Source organism: Gopherus flavomarginatus, chromosome 1 (assembly GCF_025201925.1).
Source record: "Gopherus flavomarginatus isolate rGopFla2 chromosome 1, rGopFla2.mat.asm, whole genome shotgun sequence".
NCBI lineage: Eukaryota > Metazoa > Chordata > Testudines > Testudinidae > Gopherus > Gopherus flavomarginatus.
In genome coordinates this window covers 199,521,952-199,541,713 of record NC_066617.1, presented here as the reverse complement: position 1 = coordinate 199,541,713, position 19,762 = coordinate 199,521,952, and the positions used below count along the sequence as shown (strand labels likewise).

General features: G+C 39.9%; 1 protein-coding gene across 2 annotated transcripts in view; it reads left to right on the top strand.

Moving 5' to 3' along the window:
• The window catches only part of LTN1 (listerin E3 ubiquitin protein ligase 1), a 48,878-nt gene that overhangs the window by 13,639 nt on the left and 15,477 nt on the right, over positions 1-19,762 (top strand). For both annotated transcript variants that reach the window (XM_050956052.1, XM_050956058.1), the window contains exons 8-18: positions 1,086-1,276; positions 2,061-2,208; positions 2,666-3,454; positions 4,076-4,117; positions 5,262-5,454; positions 6,881-7,120; positions 11,474-11,627; positions 11,895-12,045; positions 14,881-15,082; positions 19,192-19,351; positions 19,602-19,706. In XM_050956052.1, coding sequence (XP_050812009.1) covers positions 1,086-1,276; positions 2,061-2,208; positions 2,666-3,454; positions 4,076-4,117; positions 5,262-5,454; positions 6,881-7,120; positions 11,474-11,627; positions 11,895-12,045; positions 14,881-15,082; positions 19,192-19,351; positions 19,602-19,706 — 2,375 coding nt within the window. The remainder of the gene's footprint in view (positions 1-1,085; positions 1,277-2,060; positions 2,209-2,665; positions 3,455-4,075; positions 4,118-5,261; positions 5,455-6,880; positions 7,121-11,473; positions 11,628-11,894; positions 12,046-14,880; positions 15,083-19,191; positions 19,352-19,601; positions 19,707-19,762) is intronic.

The following is a 19,762-nucleotide window of genomic DNA, read 5'->3' as shown; positions in this document are numbered from 1 at the left end:
CCAAAGCAGTGCAGATGCAGCACTGTACATGAAGAGAAGCCCCGAGTAAGTTTCCCATAGCTGAAGAAGAGCTCTGTGTAAGCTCGAAAACTTGTCTTGCTCACCAGTAGAAAGTTGGTTTAATAAAAATATATACCATATATACTTGTTCATTAGCCCATTCGTTTATAAGCTGACCCCCCAAGGTGGATGAGTAAAAATAGCAAGAACTGTATGACCCTTTCATAAGCCGATCCTATATTTCAGGGGCTGGAAAACTTTGGCTCCCAGCCCATCAGGGTAAGCCACTGGCGGATCGGGAAATTTTGTTTACCCGGAGCATCTGCAGGCCTGGAGCCCCTCAGCTCCCAGTGGCCATGGTTTGTCGTTCCCAGCCAATGGGAGCTCCCATTGGCTGGGAATGGCGAACCATCGCCACAGGGAGCTGAGAGGCACCATTACTGCAGATGCTCCAGGTAAACAAAACGACAGTGTATTAGATATTCAATTCAATGATTCCATAGAGTTTAAAATCATAAATTTTGGCATAGACCCATTTATAAGCGGATCCCCACTCTTTGATGTGTCGCTTTTTTACCAAAAGTATACGGCTTCTGAACGAGTATATACGGTACATATAATTGATTTGTCTCAGTTCATAATTTAGAACTCACTGCAAAATACTAATATTTATAACCGTAGTGACTCTTTATGAGACCTAATACCTGTTTTTTGGAGGTGGTGAGTTAAACTTGGGACTGTCATAAATGTAGCAATATATTATAGTAAGCTATTTTACAAAGCAATATTATGAGTCAAAAGATCACTCAAGACAAAACCTTCTTGATTTAAGTTGATTACCCAGAAGATCTCCACTGTGTTAAAACAAGATTTTGTTCTGAAGTCTGCTAAACCTTAAAATTCACTAATTTAAATGGAAACATTTAGAGAGAAAACGAGTTTTAAAAATACTCAGGGCCATTTAGATTTGGTGATAGCTTGCTCTTACTGCAGTGTAGGGAGCTAGACTAGATGACCCACCTAAGAGCTCTTCCAAACCAACTAAGTCTGGTTTAGTTTATTCCTGTAATTATTTCTTTCCGTAGGACTGTTGGAGTCATGTAAATGCCAAAAAAGGAGTTCTGCCAAAACTATGGATAGTACTTCGAGAAGGCGGACGAGGTCTAGCTACCGTTATATATCCTAATCTCTTGCCATTGATTAGCAAGGTACCTCATGGCATTACAGAACCAAAGCTGGACTTTTACAGAACTTTTTTCAGCTCAATAATTCAAGGGTATGTGCCACAAATTCGTATTAGATGAAATATTTATTATAATAATTATTTATGTTTGGAAACAAATCAGAAGACGGTTACATTACTTAAAGCATTTTAAAAGATGTAAAAAGCAACATAGAGTCCTGTGGCACCTTACAGACTAACAGACGTATTGGAGCATAAGCATTCTTGGGTGAATACCCACTTCATCAGACGCATGCATGCGATGAAGTGGGTATTCACCCACGAAAGCTTATGCTCCAGTACGTCTGTTAGTCCGTAAGGTGCCACGGGACTCTGTTGCTTTTTACAGATCCAGACTAACATGGCTACCCCTCTGATACTTAAAATATGTAGATATCAGAAACTGAATTCTGTAAACTGTCTGCCTGTCTCCTCCTTCGTGCTGTGATCCCTTGTCCTTTTCTCTCTTCAAGACTGCACACAAAAAGCATAGGTTTAAAAAGTGACACTATATTGGGTGCATTTAAAACTTTAGATTCAATTAAATAGTAGAGGCTGCATTTGTCTGTTGAGTCACAAATGTGTTTCATCTTTAATTGTATTTTTATGAATAAGTAAACTAGGCTAAAGAGCAGCATGCTTAGGTGCCCATGTTTCTAGTTGTGTTATGTAGAGCTTGTTTTCCTGAATTTTTATTTTGAGGTCACTTATAGAGTTTCTTATCTCTTTTTCCTCAAATGAACAGCACCTATGGTATTACATTAAAGCACTGTAATCAGATTGTAATCAAGGAACAATGATTATTTCTTTTTATGTCTCCTGATTTACATGTATTTAGGTTGTCAAGTGAGCGAGCCATAGCTAGCCATTCAGAGTGTTCTGCAATTATATCTGCATTTATGGAGTGTTTACGATTTGCCGTGCTACAGAATTTAGGTGAAGAAGATGAACAAAAACAAATTCAGCAGATGCTTATATGTGATCAGGTATATATTATATAAATATTTTAAAAGTTCTTGTTCTCAGTTTTGCAATTTCACAATTTTAACTTGAACAAAACTGTGAAACCCTTCAATGCAAATTTATTCACCAATTAAAAAAAAACCCAGAAAATCTAAGGAAAAATAACTTTAGCTGTGTTTTTATATCCTCCTTCCCATAAAACCAAACCCTCTGACAGAGTGCGGAATTATTGTATGAAACCTCAATGTCTTTAACAATAAAGCATAAATGTAATGGATAGGGGTTTGTAAATGTTTAATAGAAGAGGTTAGGTGGGTTAGACGTTTTGCTAATTCTGTTTTCAGGATTGCTGTTAAGTTGATATTTAATAGATGTTAAACACTTCATTTTGCAGAGCTTCCTGAGATTGTCAGTATTAAAACTATTATCCAGTTATGTAAACATTTAGTTACTAAAACTTTCTTGCATTTCTGTTTGTAGTTAATTCCTCTCATTGAAGCTATGCTTAAAGAGACCAGGTTACAAATTGGTCCATTGTTTTACCAAATAGCAGAAACACTGAGCTCCTGGGAAGCAAAGACAGAAATCTTAAATGATGATGGCACAGCTGAAACTTTCCGGAGACTCTTGTCGAATTTCTGGGACAGTCTCTCAAAAATGTATGTACTCCATGTTGATGCAGCAGATGCTGATGAGAAGTCTTTGGTTGCTATATCCTGTATGCTACAAATTCTGCAGAGCCCAGAGAACTCTATGAAACCAAGCAAAAGAAGAACCATAAAAATCAGATTTACAGATGAGAATAAATCTGAAATAAACACAGAGAATGGGAAGCCTGCTGAAGTCACAAATAATGGTGAATCTGAAATACTGACTGATCCACCACATATTTTGTTTCTAAGGAAAGAACCTTTAGAAGATTTAGTCTGTAGCCTTGCTGAACTGAGTATTGTGTATATCAGTGAACAGAAGTCTGATCGGCACTTAAAGTTTCTCTCTGCTTTGCTCAACTCCTTCCCTTCTAACAGAGTTTTTCAAGTGCTGTTAGAGCAGGAAAATGATGTGAGTGCTGCTCAGACTGAATCCCAGGAAGTTGTAAAACTTCAGCATGAAAATCCATCAGTACGGTTTTTGCATCAGAATTTAATAGTTTGGTTGAAAGAAGACTGGAGGAAAGAGACAGATTTTCTGGTTGATATTTTGTATAGTGTCCTTAGGTGTTGTAACAATAATACAGAGCGCAAAAATATTCTTGATGACTTAACTAAGGTAAGGCTTTCTTTTTTACTTTGCAAATCGAAGAATTTATATAATGACTGTCCTGATTTGTGGGCTACAACTGGCAGTGGGAATAATAGTTATTTTGGATCTGGAAAATGTATTCTGACTCAGAATAACTAACATATTTGTTTGGGATAAATATGACAAAGGGAAGATGGAATTAAGAGAGTTTGGAATTAGAATACTAGGAACGGTGTTATGACATTAATATGTTTATCCCTTTCACTTGACATAAATATACTGTACTGAAAATAATGAATACATCTGAAGATTTTTGTTCCTAAATTACCATCTTCATACAATATGTTTTATAGTATTAACCTGTAGCCTTTCTCTTAACCACAGTCACTTCTACCCATTTTGATCTAGTTGACAGGAGAAACTTAGGTTGCCATTAAATTGGGCAATTATAATTTCTTTCATTGATTATTGGCTGCTAAATAATCATAATTATGAGAGTAACCTATGTTCACTACTAAGGCTTTACAACTTCTACACATCCTTTTCAGAAATTAAAATTGGACAATAAATAGAGATTGCATTAAGCTTTCTTATCCTAATGGAATATATTTTATTAACTATATTTTTATTTGTTTGGTTTTCCTCTAGATGGATCTGAAATGGAGTATTTTCCTACAAGTAATTCAAAAGGTATCTTCTTTGGGAATTTTATTCTTATTTTGCATGCATACTTTTGGATACTTTCCAATCTTTAAGTGATAGGATTTCAGTTAGTTAAATCTAACTACAAACTAGTCTGATTTTCACAGTTTGAAAATCTAGTTATAATTAAATTTGAAACAGTGCTGTTTTAGTATAACTTAAATATAGCACTTCTCTCACAAGCCCATGGTAGGTAGCATTAGAAACTGAAGCACTTCTTCAGGGGTTCTCAAACTGGAGTTGCTGACAGCCCTGAGCCCCCATTAAATTAAATTATCCCTTTCTCCCTGTTTTTAATTTATATGGGAAGGACGTCACACTCAGAAGCCTGCTGTGTGAAAGTGGTCACCAATACAAAAATTTGAAAACCACTGACAGAGGCAGCGCATTGCCTGTATTATAAACTTCCATCTTCAGCATGTCTCATCTCTGATGTAGAGGGGCTCCTTGTCCACTCATATATAGAAGTCTCTAATGTGGTCAGTTGGGTGGCATGTGTTATATAGACTTCCATTCCCCTGAGCCATTTATTCTCGACAAAACAGCATCACACTGTGCATATATACTTTAGAATGCATGATGTGTAAATTCAACCACTATTTGGAAACCCAGAAATACTGGCTAATTAGGACCAACTTATTTTACTTTATAGGCATTTGTATAGCATTTATCACCATATTATCTGAGCAGCTGAGAAACATTAATACATTCATTCTTGCAACAGTCCTATGAAGTAAAGTAGTATTATCCCCATTTTTACAGATAGGGAACAGAAGCACAGAGAAATCTGTGTCTTGCCTGAAGTGATATGTGAAGTTGGTAGCAGAGCTGGGAACTGAACCCAGATCTCTTGATGCCCAGTATCAGTGTCATCCCTCCTCACTTATGGATACCTCACACTTTAAAATTCCTTCCTGTTTTTTATTTTTTATTATTTATAATTATTGGCTCATCACGTAGCATAATTTTTCTGCCAGTATATAATTTGGCATTAGTTTCTGGAAAAACGCTGACTTTATAACTTGGCATTAATGTATAGGAATGAAGTATTTTCTCTAAAGACTAATACATACTAATCCTATCTCCTTAAAGTTATTAACCTTGCAAAAATAGTTGTTTTCTTGTAATTCAGGCGTGCTCGGACTCAGTGAAACATTCATTAGTCTCTGAGTGGCTGAAAGGTGACGTACTAGGGGAGAAGCTTGTAATACTAGCAGATGATCTGTGCTATAAGGGTTTGAAAACCACAACAACCTCATTGGAATTGTACTGTTCAGAAAGATGGACCCTCTTGAGCTTGGTATTATCACAGCATGTTAAAAATGGTAGGTGAATTGCTACTTGGCGGGGGGAAGAACTTCTTGAGGTTTTTCGCCATATCACATTTTGTAATATCTTGCTGCTTCTCTGTTTATATTTACCTTAGCTAGTATATTATGGCCTTTTAATTTCATTAAAACTAACCTGGAGTAGCGACTTGATATGTTTCCATTTCCATGTATCTGTTAACAGGATTAGTGTTAATCTTGTTTCTTTTTAGATTTTCCATTTCTCTCATTGTATAATTCTTTAATGCAAAAATTGGATTTACTAAATGATTGACTGCAGAATAGACCATACCATCTGAAGTTTACTGTTCAGAAAGTAGTGTCAAATCAGAAGCGTTATGGATCTACATCTGAACCCTCTGATCTCAGACAGTAGAAACAATTTATAAGTCCTCAGTCTCCTTATTTGGGGCACATTCACTGAGAGATATATGGTACACCTTTGTGAGTAACTGCCTGTTCCAGCTATTGCTTCTCTTGTGTGGCAAGTGTGATATACACCTTGGTATTAATGAATTTCATATTCTGGTGTATTACCCAATTTTAAAGTCAATGTATTTGTAGTGCTATCATTTTGTTTAGCTTGCTAGTATTTATTAAAATGCTTGCAGTAATGTTCCCTAGTTTATTTGAAGGCTGGATTCTTTTTTGATGCCCAAGAAGTGGTTCATAATTTCCCAAGAGATGCACCAGTCAGATGAATGCATACTATAGAATAGATAGATCTTCATAATACCATTGTGTTTTGCTGTTGGGTCCCAGAGGAGGGTGTCAGAAACTTGCTCACAGAAAAGAAGTCATTCAGACTTGCCGGCTTCAAAGTCCTAATGCACTGCTTCAGGATTGAATGTTTGCCCTATCATGAGTCAGTGTCAGGCATTTCAGTGGATGGCTATGGAACTGGAGGTATTGCTGCACGTATACCATTCATTTTGTGCAAAATGCTTGTATAACAAACTACCCAGAATATGTTGGGTGTGTTCCATCAGGTGTTGAAGAGCTAGAACAGGGGTCCCCAATGCAGTGCACGCGGGTGCCATGGCACCCATGGGGGCATCTAAATGTGCCTGCGTCCTGGCCGGTGGTCGAGCATCCGCCACAAGCGGCATCATGCAGAGGTGTCGCCACCGAAATGCTGCCAAATTTCAGCGGCATTTCGGCGGATACTCGACTGCCACCATGGTCCTTCGTCTGGCACCTGCCAGATGAAAAAGGTTGGGGACCACTGAGCTAGGACATGTTTGACTAGAGTGAAATGAATCAAGCTATAGCACATACAAAATTAAAGCAGAACTCCCCTTCATCTTGCTTTCAATATTAGTGAATCTGGAAAGACAGGCAAAGACTGTTTATAGCATCTGATGGCTTCCGTCGGATCTTACTTGTCACACAGTAATCATAAAGTCTTTTTTTTTTTAAATAGAGTCCTTGATTGGTGAAATTTATGTTGAAAGAATTATTGATAAACTTCAAGCAGCTCTTTCAAAAGCTAAGGATCTTTCTGAAGCTGGAAATACTGAACCATCAGTATCATTCATATGTGACGTAGCCTCTAACTTTTTCAGCTCAGTTAAAGGGTGCTTACTGATGCCATCTTCCGAAGACTTATTGTTCACTATTTTCCAGCTGTGTGCTCAGAGCCAGGATGCTACACACTTGTCAGGTAACCCAATGTAGGAATTACTTTGTAAATTAAAATCTGACTTTAGAACATTTATTGTTCTGATTTTATTTGCATATGTATTTAATGTTGGTTTGTATTAAAGGGTGATCTTCAGGGCAGTAGTAGAGAAAAGCCACCTCCAGAAATTTAAGGTTTTGTGCAAAAAAAATCCACAACATGTTACCCAAGTAATATCCACATAAAGCGGGATCAGTGTTTCTCAACTGGTCAGTTATAACTAGAGCTGTGTGACGTTTTTCAGATGAATAGTTGCAGTTTCTGGTTGACCAGAACTGTTCACAAATTTGTGTCTAATTTGCCAAATAGTTTCAACCAAATTGAAGAAGTTATAACATTTTGGTAATGTTGAAACATTTTGTTTTGATCTGAAAACTTTATTTAGACTTTCAGACAGTTTGACAAAAGCAAAGGAAAGGATTCAGGAACAGGTGCTGATGGTGGTACTTCCCTTTTACACTGTGGCCCATTTGTCAGGGCACTCACTTAGGATACGGGAAACCTGGATTCAGTTCCCCCCTCTACCTGATGAGAAGGAGGGATCTGAGTCTCCCACATTGCAGGGGAGTGCCCAAGCTACTGGTCTATGGGATATTTTGATATGGGGCTTTCTCTCATCTCGTGAAGCTGTTCTACTTTTTTATAAATAATTAGTCACTAGAGCCAGGACTTGAACTTGGGTCTCCCTCCTCTCTGGTGAATGCCCTAATCTCCAGGCTATAGAGTCATTTTTGCTTTCTTTTCCTAGTCCATGATGACAAGAGAGAGTCATAGAATGATTGTGAATTGTTACTGAGAAAGACAATGGATAGTCATTGTGCCAGGTTGCGTATTGGAGGAGATGTTGCCTATAGGACCCGTGCCTTATTTGTTGAAGAAGTTGGAAGAGGTGGAATAAATGAAGGAAGGGATTGCAGGAAAAGGAAGAAGGGTCTCATGGTTAAGGCAGCTGAGTGCTGCCCTGGGGAACTGGAGTCTGTCCCTGTGTCTGCCACAGAGTGCCTCTGTGATGCTAATCAAATTGCATCATGACCAACTGTTTAAAAAAAAAAAAGGGAAAAAAGACTACAGTATCTGATTTGCTGAGAAGTAGGGGCTGATTTGCTAAACACTCACAGTTGCAGCTGAAGTCAATGAGAGCTGTGCTTTGAACATTGCTGTATAATGCATTGAACTCTGAAAAATCAGGTTTTATGCATCTCAAATTGGATACTCAAAATTAATGAATGCTTTTACCTTAATCTCTCTGTGCTTTAGTTCCCCATCTGTAAAATGAGGATAATGCTGCACCCTCATCTCACAAGAGTATTATAAAAATAAATTCATTAGTATTTGTGAAACACTCTGATAATATAGTAAAGAGCACCATAGTGAAGCCCATGAAGAAATTAATAATTCTGTTTTTAGAACAGAGTTTGCATAGTGTGAAATAAATAAGGCCTGAGATCACACATTGAACAGCGAGGAGAAATTTAAAATATTGAATGGCTGCTCATTAAGTGAGCACCATCCATTCTGTGCATTGACTAAGGCTTGGGTCCGGTAGGAAAAAATAGTATGTGGTCATGAGGGTCTTGAACTATCCAGACATTTGTTGGAAAAATAATATGGCAAAACACAAAACGTCCCATAAGTTCTTTGAGTGCTTTGGGAACAACTTTTTGTTTCAGAAAGTGGAGGAAGTAACCAGGTGGACAGCCATTTTAGGCTTGATTCTGACCAACAGAGAAGAATTGGTTACGAATCTGAAGTTGGCTGCATAGGTGCTGGAACTAGCGGTGCGGGGGGTGCTGCAGCACCTTCCGTCTTGAAGTGGTTTCCATTATATACAGAGTTTTACAGTTTGGCTCTCCGCACCCGCACTATAAAAATTGTTCCAGCACCCCTGGTTGGATGGCAATTTGGGTGAAAGTGATCGTGCAATGACAGATTTCATGATCCTAGGGAAAGGAAGGAGTGAGAACTGCAGATTAAGAACAATGGACTTAAGAAAAGCAGACTTTAACAAAGTCAGAACTGGTAGGTAACATCCCATGGGAAGAAAATAGAAGGGATAAAGGAGTGCAGGAGAGCTGGCCGTTTCTCAAGGAGACCATATTAAACACACAACTGCCGACTGTCCCAATAGGAAGAATAAGAAGTGACCACTATGGCTGCATCAGGAGCTCTGTAATGACCTGAAAAAAAAAAAAGTGGAAATCTGGACGAATTGCTAAGAAGGAATACAGAAGAGTAGCATAAGCATGTAGGGACAAAATCAGAAAGGCTAAAGCACGGAGTGAGTTACGCCTAGCAAGGGATGTAAGAGGCAATAAGAAGAGGTTCTTCAAATGCACTAGGAGCTAGAGGAAGACAAAGGAAAGTGTGAGTGCACCGTTTAATGGGGAAACAGAGCTAATAACTGACGATATCAAGAAGGCTGAGATGTCTAATGCCTGTTTTGCTTTAGTCGTCACTAAAAGGGTTAGTGGTGACCAGATACTCCACCCAATTAATATTAACAAGGGAGAAGGAGCACAAAACAGGGAAAGAAGCAGGCATAAGAATATTTAGATAAATTTATTCAAGTTGGCAGGGCCTGATGAAATGCAGGCTAGCGTATGTAAGGAACTAGCTGAAGCAATCTCAGAACCATTAGCAATTAGCTTCAAGAACTCATGGAGGATGCGTGACATCCCAGAAGACTGGAGAAGGGCAAACCTACTGCCTGTCTTTAAAAGGGGCAACAAAGGACCCAGAGAATTATAGATGAGTCAACCTAACTTCAATACCTGGAAAGATACTGGAACAAGTTATTAAACATTCAGTTTGTAAGCACCTACAGGATAATAGAGCTATAAGGAGTAGCCAGCCTGGATTTGTCAAGAACAAATCATGCCAAACCAACCTAATTTCCTTCTTTGACAAGATTACTGGCCTAGCGGATAGCGGGGAAGCAGTAGATGTTGTTTTTAATAAGCCTTTTGACATAGTCCCACATGACATTCTCATAAGGTTTAGATGAAATTATTATAAGATGAGTGCACAACTGGTTGAAAGACCATACTCAGAGCATATTTTATCAGGGTTTTGCTGTCAAACTGGGAAGTTGCATCTAGTGGTGTCCCGCAGGGATCAATACTATTCAATCTTTTCATTAGTGACTTGGATAATGGAGTGGAGAGTGTGCTTATAAAATTTGCAGATGACAAGCTGGGAGGTGTTGGAAGCACTTTGGAGGACAGGATTAGAATTCAAAAAAAAAACCTTGACAACTTGGAGATGAAATAAGATGAAATCCAATAAAGATAAGTGCAAAGTGCTTTTCTGAAGAAGGAAAAATGAAATGCACAGCTGCAAAATGGGGAATAACTGGAAAAGTGTTGGATCTGGAGGTTCTAGTAGCTCGCAGATTGAATAAGAGTCAACAATGTGCTACAGCTGCAAAAAAAAATACTAAGAATATTCTGGGGTTTATTAACAGCAGTGTTTTATGTAAGACATGGGAGGTAATTTTCCTGCTTTACCCGACACTGGCGAGGCCTTAGCGGGAGTACTGTGTCCAGTTCTGGGTGCTATGCTTTAGGAAGGACATGGATGAATTGGAGAGAGTTTGGAAGAGAGCAACAAAAATGATAAAAGATTTAGAAAACTTGACTTATGGAGATAAGTTTTAAAAAAACTGGGCATGTTTAGTCTTGAAAAAAGAAGACTGAGAGGAGACCTGATAAGGGCAGTTATAAAGTGGAGGAAGATCAGCTGTTCTCCATGTCCAGTGAAGGTAAGACAAGAAGTAATGGACTTAATCTACAGCAAGGGAGATTTAGGTTAGATATTAAGGAATACTTTCCAACTCTGTAAGGTTAGTTAAGCTCTGGAATAGGCTTCCAAGAGAGGTTTTGGAATCCCTGTCATACGAGGTTTTTAGGAACAAGCTGGACAAACAGCTGCTAGGGATGGTCTAGGTTTACTTGGCCTTCCCTCAGTGCAGAGAGCTGGACTTGATGGCCTCTTGAAGTCTCTTACATGGAATCAGAGAAATGTAGGCCTGGAATTAAAAATATCATAATACATATGCACAAGTTGGCCAAATTAAGGTTGCATCCTTAATTCTGGCATTTCCTAACAACTTTTGTATGCTTGACTTTTCAATTATATACATATTTTGCTTACTTTTATAGTAAATGTAAGAGGGTCCTGCAAATTTTTGACTTCAAATAATTGGTTACCAACCTAAAAAGTTTGAGAAACACTACTTCACATGTTAAGAGAACAGCGATATAGTGAATGTGCCAACCATTATGCATTATGTAATTTGGCAGTTAATGTTTTAACTACCTTATTTTTTGTGTTTAGATTTACTTGTCAATAAACTAAAGCACACTTGGTTGTCTGGCCTAAATTCGCTTGTGCATCAGGTTGGCTATATGCAGAAACAGAGCACCTTCTTGCATAAATCTGCATTGTGGGTCAAGAATCAAATTCAGTCTTCCTCTTTGGATGTTAAAAGGTAACTATGTTTACTGTGTATCTGTTTGTTTTGGGATATTAAAATATGAAATAATCAATTAAAAATTAATCCTTTAACAGCATCAGCTTATACTTAGGTCCTAAATAATTAAAATGTTTATTATTCTGTCTATGAGGTAACAGCATGAACTAAAATGCAAAGTGAAAAGCCATTGATGTGGTCTGGTACTGATGTGAAATGTTGTGTCTTGTTGTCACATGATTGTACTTAATTTCTCAGGAAGAATTTTTTCCCCCACATTTTCAGCCTTCAGGTTTTGATCTCCACAGTTAATGATTTGCTGACTAAGCTACTGGAAGCTGGGGAACTGTCTGGTTGTCTTCTGGGAACTTATTTTGGATGTATTGCTCCAAACAACTCTGAATGGGAAAAGTTGCGAGAATCTCTACCCATGGAGGTATGAAAACGACTGCAGTCTGAAAGCTACTGCACATTGAAATAGCTGATGTATCTACAAGCTGGGCTGCTTTTTCTGTAACCTTTCCGGCTTAATCTCTGGAGCAGTATGGTTGGAAATGATGTGAAGTATGCCTCTCCTTCTATTGCCTGTCTAGTTCCAACCCCTGTGAGGTGCAGGAGCTCAGTGCTGCATGGTGCTATGCTACTCTGGCCATGATCCAGCACACTTATGCACATGCTTATCTCTAAGCATAGGAATAGTCCCACTGAAGTCAGTGAATACGTACAGCTAAGCACATGTTGAGTGCTGAGCTGGATCAAGGCCAAAGTGCTCAGAAGCTTGTAGGAGCAAGGTCCAGATGAGAAAGCAGCGGAGGTGGATGAGTCCCTTTCCATACTGGAGGGGAAGGTAAGGGTATGTGCATGCATCTGCAGGGCCATACGTGCACAGAACATTTAAGCTGTTGTGTCCCAAATGATGCTGTACAAAATCCGTAAATATAAAAACTCCCCTCTTTTTGGATTCTACATAAAATACTGTTTAAAGGACACTGTCAACTTGCTTTATTTTGCGATTTACTGGGTTAAAAAATGCAGTTTCTGATAGTGACCTCTTAAAAGTAAATCCTGTTTAAAAATAATCCTTTTATAAGGCTTGTATTGTTCCTCTGCAGCTGTTTATAGTCTTTTCAACTGATTTAGGGATATAGAGAGAAAACACTGAAACTGACTGGTCTGAAAGTGTTGTCAAATAGGCAGAGTAAACTGAAAAAAACATACATCTATTTTCCTTAACTGCTGTCAGGGTATAATACTCCTAGTATTGTCTAACATAGTGAATGCTTATGGGAAGGGGGTAGGTTTAGAAGATAAAATAAAAAAGAGCAAGTTAAAAATCACTTAGAAAAGTTAGATGCCTGCAAGTCACCAGGGCCTGATGAAATGCATCCTAGAATACTCAAGGAGTTAATAGAGGAGGTATCTGAGCCTCTAGCTATTATCTTTGGAAAGTCATGGGAGACGGGAGAGATTCCAGAAGACTGGAAAAGGGCAAATATAGTGCCCATCTATAAAAAGGGAAATTAAAAACAACCCAGGAAACTACAGACCAGTTAGTTTAACATTTGTGCCGGGGAAGATAATGGAGCAAGTAATTAAAGAAATCATCTGCAAACACTTGGAAGGTGGTAAGGTGATAGGGAATAGCCAGCGTGGATTTGTAAAGAACAAATCTTGTCAAACCAATCTGATAGCTTTCTTTGATAGGATAACGAGTCTTGTGGATAAGGGAGAAGCAGTGGATGTGGTATACCTAGACTTTAGTAAGGCATTTGATACGGTCTCGCATGATATCCTTATCGATAAACTAGGCAAATACAATTTAGATGGGGCTACTATAAAGTGGGTGCATAACTGGCTGGATAACCGTACTCAGAGAGTAGTTATTAATGGCTCCCAATCCTGCTGGAAAGGTATAACAAGTGGGGTTCCGCAGGGGTCTGTTTTGGGACCGGCTCTGTTCAATATCTTCATCAACAACTTAGATGTTGGCATAGAAAGTACGCTTAATAAGTTTGCAGACGATACCAAACTGGGAGGGATTGCAACTGCTTTGGAGGACAGGGTCAGAATTCAAAATGATCTGGACAAATTGGAGAAACGGTCTGAGGTAAACCGGATGAAGTTCAATAAAGACAAATGCAAAGTGCTCCACTTAGGAAGGAACAATCAGTTTCACACATACAGAATGGTAAGAGACTGTCTAGGAAGGAGTATGGCAGAAAGAGATCTAGGGGTCATAGTGGACCACAAGCTAAATATGAGTCAACAGTGTGATCCTGTTGCAAAAAAAGCAAACGTGATTCTGGGATACATTAACAGGTGTGTTGTAAACAAGACACGAGAAGTCATTCTTCCGCTCTACTCTGCGCTGGTTAGGCCTTAACTGGAGTATTGTGTCCAGTTCTGGGCATCGCATTTCAAGAAAGATGTGGAGAAATTGGAGAGGATCCAGAGAAGAGCAACAAGAGTGATTAAAGGTCTTGAGAACATGACCTATGAAGGAAGGCTGAAAGAATTGAGTTTGTTTAGTTTGGTAAAGAGAAGACTGAGAGGGGACATGATAGCAGTTTTCAGGTATCTGAAAGAGTGTCATCAGGAGGAGGGAGAAAAGTTGTTCGCCTTATCCTCTAATGATAGAACAAGAGGCAATGGGCTTAAACTGCAGCAAGGGAGATTTAGGTTGGACATTAGGAAAAAGTTCCTAACTGTCAGGGTAGTTAAACACTGGAATAAATTGCCTAGGGAGGTTGTGGAATCTCCATCTCTGGAGCTATTTAAGAGTAGGTTAGATAAATGTCTATCAGGGATGGTCTAGACAGTATTTGGTCCTGCCATGAGGGCAGGGGACTGGACTCGATGACCTCTCGAGGTCCCTTCCAGTCCTAGAGTCTATGAATCTATGAATCTGTTATTTGCAACTATACTGTATATACAATTTTCAGACATAAATGCAATTTTGAAGTTACAAGTGTCTCTTTAATTTGGCTGGCAATATGACTGAAATTAGACAGAAAAGGATTTAAAATTTAAATTAGGAATCCCCCACCAATAACCTTGCTACTGCAATTAGCCCTGTGTTGGGAATAGTTCTCCAGTTATGGTACCTTTACCGGCTATTTGTTATGAACACTTGGGAATCATAATGTGGGAACTTTAAGTGACATTGTAAGTAATTTTGAATTTGAAAAGTTACACAAATGCCTGAGCCTTTGTATTATTCTGTAAAAATTACATGTAATTGTGGACAGCTCCTTTCTTGTGTTTGTTACAGTGGTTACACAAACCTCTTTTGGAAGGAAGACTGAGTATGAACTGTGAGCACTCAGGAACAGAGGTTAAGCTATGCAAAACCACTAAACTTCCAAACCATCTGTGCACTGCAGCATTGTTAAGTAAAATGGCACTACTTATACAGGACCATGAGGTGATGTTTGAAAACCACGACGCAGAAAGGAAGAAAATTGAAAATATAAGTAAGTGAGGCCTGGTCTACACTACGCGTTTAAACCGAATTTAGCAGCATTAAACCGATTTAACCCTGCACCCGTCCACACAACGAAGCCCTTTATAGCGATATAAAGGGCTCTTTAAACCGATTTCTGTTCTCCTCCCCGACGAGGGGAGTAGTGCTGAAATTGGTATTGCCATGTCGGATTAGGGTTAGTGTGGCCGCAAATCGACGGTATTGGCCTCCGGGCAGTATCGCACAGTGCACCATTGTGACCGTTCTGGAAAGCAATCTGAACTCGGATGCACTGGCCAGGTAGACAGGAAAAGCCCCGCGAACTTTTGAATTTCATTTCCTGTTTGCCCAGCATGGAGCTCTGATCAGCATGGGTGGCGATGCAGTCCCAAATCCAAAAAGAGCTCCAGCATGGACCGTACGGGAGATGCTGGATCTGATCGCTGTATGGGAAGACAAATCAGTTCTATCAGAGCTCCATTACAGAAGACGAAATGCCAAAGCATTTGAAAAAATCTCCAGGCTGATACAGAGTACACAGCACAGTGCTGTGTGACAAGCGTAACGGAAAGCCAAAGAATCAAATGGACGCTCATGGAGGGAGGGAGGGGGTACTGAGGATTCCAGTTATCCCACAGTCCCCGCAGTCTCCGAAAAGCATTTGCATTCTTGGCTGAACTCCCAATGCCTGAAGGTTCAAAAACATTTTCCCGGGTGTTTCAGGGTATATGTCGTCAATTTACATCCTTCCCCCAACCCCGAAAGAAAAGGGAAAAAAATCGTTTCTTGCCTTTTTTCAATGTCACCCTATGTCTACTGCATGCTGCTGGCAGACGGGGTGCTGCAGCGCTGAACACCAGCATCCCCTTCCCGGTGGCCGATGGTGCAATATGACTGCTATCCATCTTCATCATCAGCCCGTGAGTGCTCCTAGCTGGCCTCGGTGAGGTTGGCCGGGGGCGCCTGGGTAAAAATGGGAATGACTCCCAGTCATTCCCGGCAGATGGTACAAAACGGCTGGTAACCGTCCTCATCATAGCAACTGGGGGCTGAGCTCCATCAGCACCCCCACCCCTTTCATGTCTAAAGAAAAGATTCTGTACTGCCTGGACAATCATAGCAGCGGGAGGCTGCGCTCCTCTCCCCCGCCACCCTTTAATGTCCTGCCTCAATATCATATCAGCTGGAGGCTTCCTCCCCCTCATTTTATCTCACTAAAAACTCAGTGTTTCTTATTCCTGCATTCTTTATTACTTCATCACACAAATGGGGGGACACTGCCATGGTAGCCCAGGAGGGTTGGGGGAGGAGGGAAGCAATGGGTGGGGTTGTTGCAGGGGCACCCCCTAGAATAGCATACAGCTCATCATTTCTGCAGGATCTCTGGGGCTCTGACATGGAGCGGCTGTGCTCTCTGGTTCTCTAGTACAATTGCCCCGTATTCTAGGCAGGACTGACTCTATTTTTAGACAAAACATAAAGAAGGGAATGACCCAGGGAGTCATTCCCATTTTTGTCCATGCGCCCCCGGCCGACCTCAGCGAGGCCAGCCAGGAGCACCCATGACAGCAGCAGATGGTACAAAACGACTGATATCCATCATCTCATCGCCAATTTACAATGGCAGACGGTGCAATAGAGATGGTAACCGTCTGCTACCTTGCAAAGGCAAATGAATTCTGCTATGTAACACTGCAGTACCGCGTCTGTCAGCAGCATCCAGTACATATACGGTGACAGTGACAAGGCAAAACGGGCTCCATGGTTGCCATGCTATGGCGTCTGCCAGGGCAATCCAGGGGAAAAGGGCGCGAAATGATTGTCTGCCGTTGCTTTCACGGAGGAAGGATTGAGTGACAACATTTACCCAGAATCACCCGCAACACTGTTTTTGCATTGGGATCTCAACCCAGAATTCCAATAGGCTGGGGAGACTGCGGGAACTATGGGATAACTATGGGATAGCTACCCACAGGGCAACGCTCCGGAAATCGACGCTAGCCTCAGTACATGGACGCACACCACTGAATTAATGTGCTTTGTGTGGCCGCGTGCACTCGACTTTATACAATCTGATTTACAAAACCGGTTTATGTAAAATCGGAATAATCCCATAATGTAGCCATACCCCGAGAATGGTGAAACTAAAGAGCAGTTGATTTTATATTGTAGTTGTGAACCAAATTGTATTAATTGGTGGAAGCAATTATTAATGAAAGGTTTGGAATATAGCTGACATTATTACTTTATCCTATATCTTTTACAGTTGTTGTTCTGATCCTGCTTTAAGTGCACAAGTATCTTTTAGTGTGATGTTTATATATCTAGAACCCTTCTGGCCTTTCATTTTTTGCTTGTATTCATACTCTCTACTAACCTCTTAGCATACACTGAGGTAAAAATAGTTGTTCTTAAATACTAGCTATCCCAAAACACTGCCTCCTGCATGGTGAGCATACATGCAGTGTATCCAGGTATATTGGTACATACTTGAGTGTTCGGCATTGTCATGGTATAATTCCCCACTCTGAACCTTAACGTCCAAAAGATGGGGTACCAGCATGAATTCCTCTAAGCTCAATTACCAGCTTAGTACTTGTAGTACTTGTAGCGCTGCCACCAACCAAGAATTCCAGTGCCTGGTACACTCTGGTCCCCCCAAAACCTTGCCCGGGGACCCCCAAGACCTAGTCTCTCTGGATCTTACCACAAGGAAAGTAAACCCTTTCCCTCACCGTTTCCTCTCCCAGGCTTCCTCTCCCTGGGTTACCCTGGAAGATCACTGTGATTCAAACTCCTTGAATCTCAAACAGAGAGGAAAATCCACCTTCCCCCCTCCTTCTCTCTCCCCCTCCCAGATTCTCCCTGAGAGAGAAAGTAATCCTAACACAGAGAGAAAATTAACCTTTCTCTCCCTCTTCCCTCCTTTCTCCCCACCAATTCCCTGGTGGATCCAGACCCAGTCCCCTGGGGTCTCACCAGAATAAAAAAACAATCAGGTTCTTAAACAAGAAAAGCTTTTAATTAAAGAAAGAAAAAACAGTAAAAATTATCTTTGTAAATTTAAGAGGGAATATGTTACAGGGTCTTCCAGCTGTGGGCACTGGGAATACCCTCCCAGCCTAAGTATACAAGTACAAATTAAAACCCTTTCAGCAAAATACAAATTTGAACTCCTTCCAGCCAAATACACATTTGCAAATAAAGAAAACAAACATAAGCCTAACTCGCCTTATCACCTAGTACTTACTATTTTGAATCTATAAGAACCTGTATCAGGGAGATTGGAGAGAAACCTGGTTGCACGTCTGGTCACTCTCAGAACTCAGAGAGAACAACAACCAAACACTAACAGCACACAGAAAAACTTCCCTCCCTCAAGATTTGAAAGTATCCTGTTCTCTGATTGGTCCTCTGGTCAAGTGACAACCAGGCTCACTGATCTTGTTAACCCTTTCCAGGCAAAAGAGACATGAAGTACTTCTGTTCTATTAACTCTTAACTATCCGTTTATGACAGGCATGAGATCGGAGATGTTATTGCATCCATTTTTCTTATCCTCATCACTCCATCCATACCTTCCTCTTGTTCAGTCGCTTTTACTTGTGAAGTGGCTTAATTAATTTCATATTTTTAAATCAGATCTGACCATTGACATGCATTTTATGAAGTAGTGATGCCACTCCATGTTCTTCTTCTGTTGCTATTGAAGAGGAATGTAACTTCTCAGTGTGGTCTTTCATAAGAGGATGAAAAAGAAACAAACACACAGTAATTTTAACTGGTTTCTAACTTCAGACTGGGGTTACTATCTGAAATTCGGTCTTGACTGCCTAGTTTAGGAGCAGCAGTCAGGAAAATTAGAGCCAAGAAGAGGAAAAAAATATGAAGGTGTAGGAGAAGAGTCACTAACTAGAGTCCTTTCCATGCTTACCTATTGTTAACCCCAGAGTACATAAGTGTTGGTGCCAGGAGTCCAGCTCATTCCTTTCATCACCTGAAGTCATGTGTGAATGTAAGCGTTTTTCTGTTGTTTCCGAGATACATGGAAATGTAAGCAGAGGCTCTCCGCGTACATCATGCGTATATTAAAACAGATACTTTTGTTGGTTTGATTAGTTGCAGAACTGCTATACTCTTTGCAGTGGATTGAAGAACTTGATGATCCTCCTTGTCTCCTCCTTGAATTTCTCAACATGCTTCAAGTAATCAGTATTACATATGAGGACTTAAGTGCATTTGGTAATACAACCAACCTTCTGCAAATATTATTTAACAGGTAGGTACAGATTTAGAAAATACTTGATGAAATACAACATTCCTGACTTATTCTGGCTTTGGCATTTGCACGATAGAGATTATTACTTTTACTGATGTGATCTATTATAGAGATAGCTTTTACCGATGTGATTTCATTCCGACTTCTTTCATTAAGGTCTGTTCCTTGACATGTTCACATATGTAGGGTGTGTGTGTATGCATACAATCTACATGTAAATTAAATAGTTCTTTTTTTTCCCCTTCTGTAGATCAAAAGAGTGTGGAAGACTTTGGGCCTTAGCCATGGTTAGAGTGATCCATACAAAGAATATTGCATCCAGTGAAATAAAACAACTTTATAAGCTGACTGAAGGGTATTCTAATACTACAATTCATAATTCTTTGTAGTTGTGAGTGAATGTTGTTGATA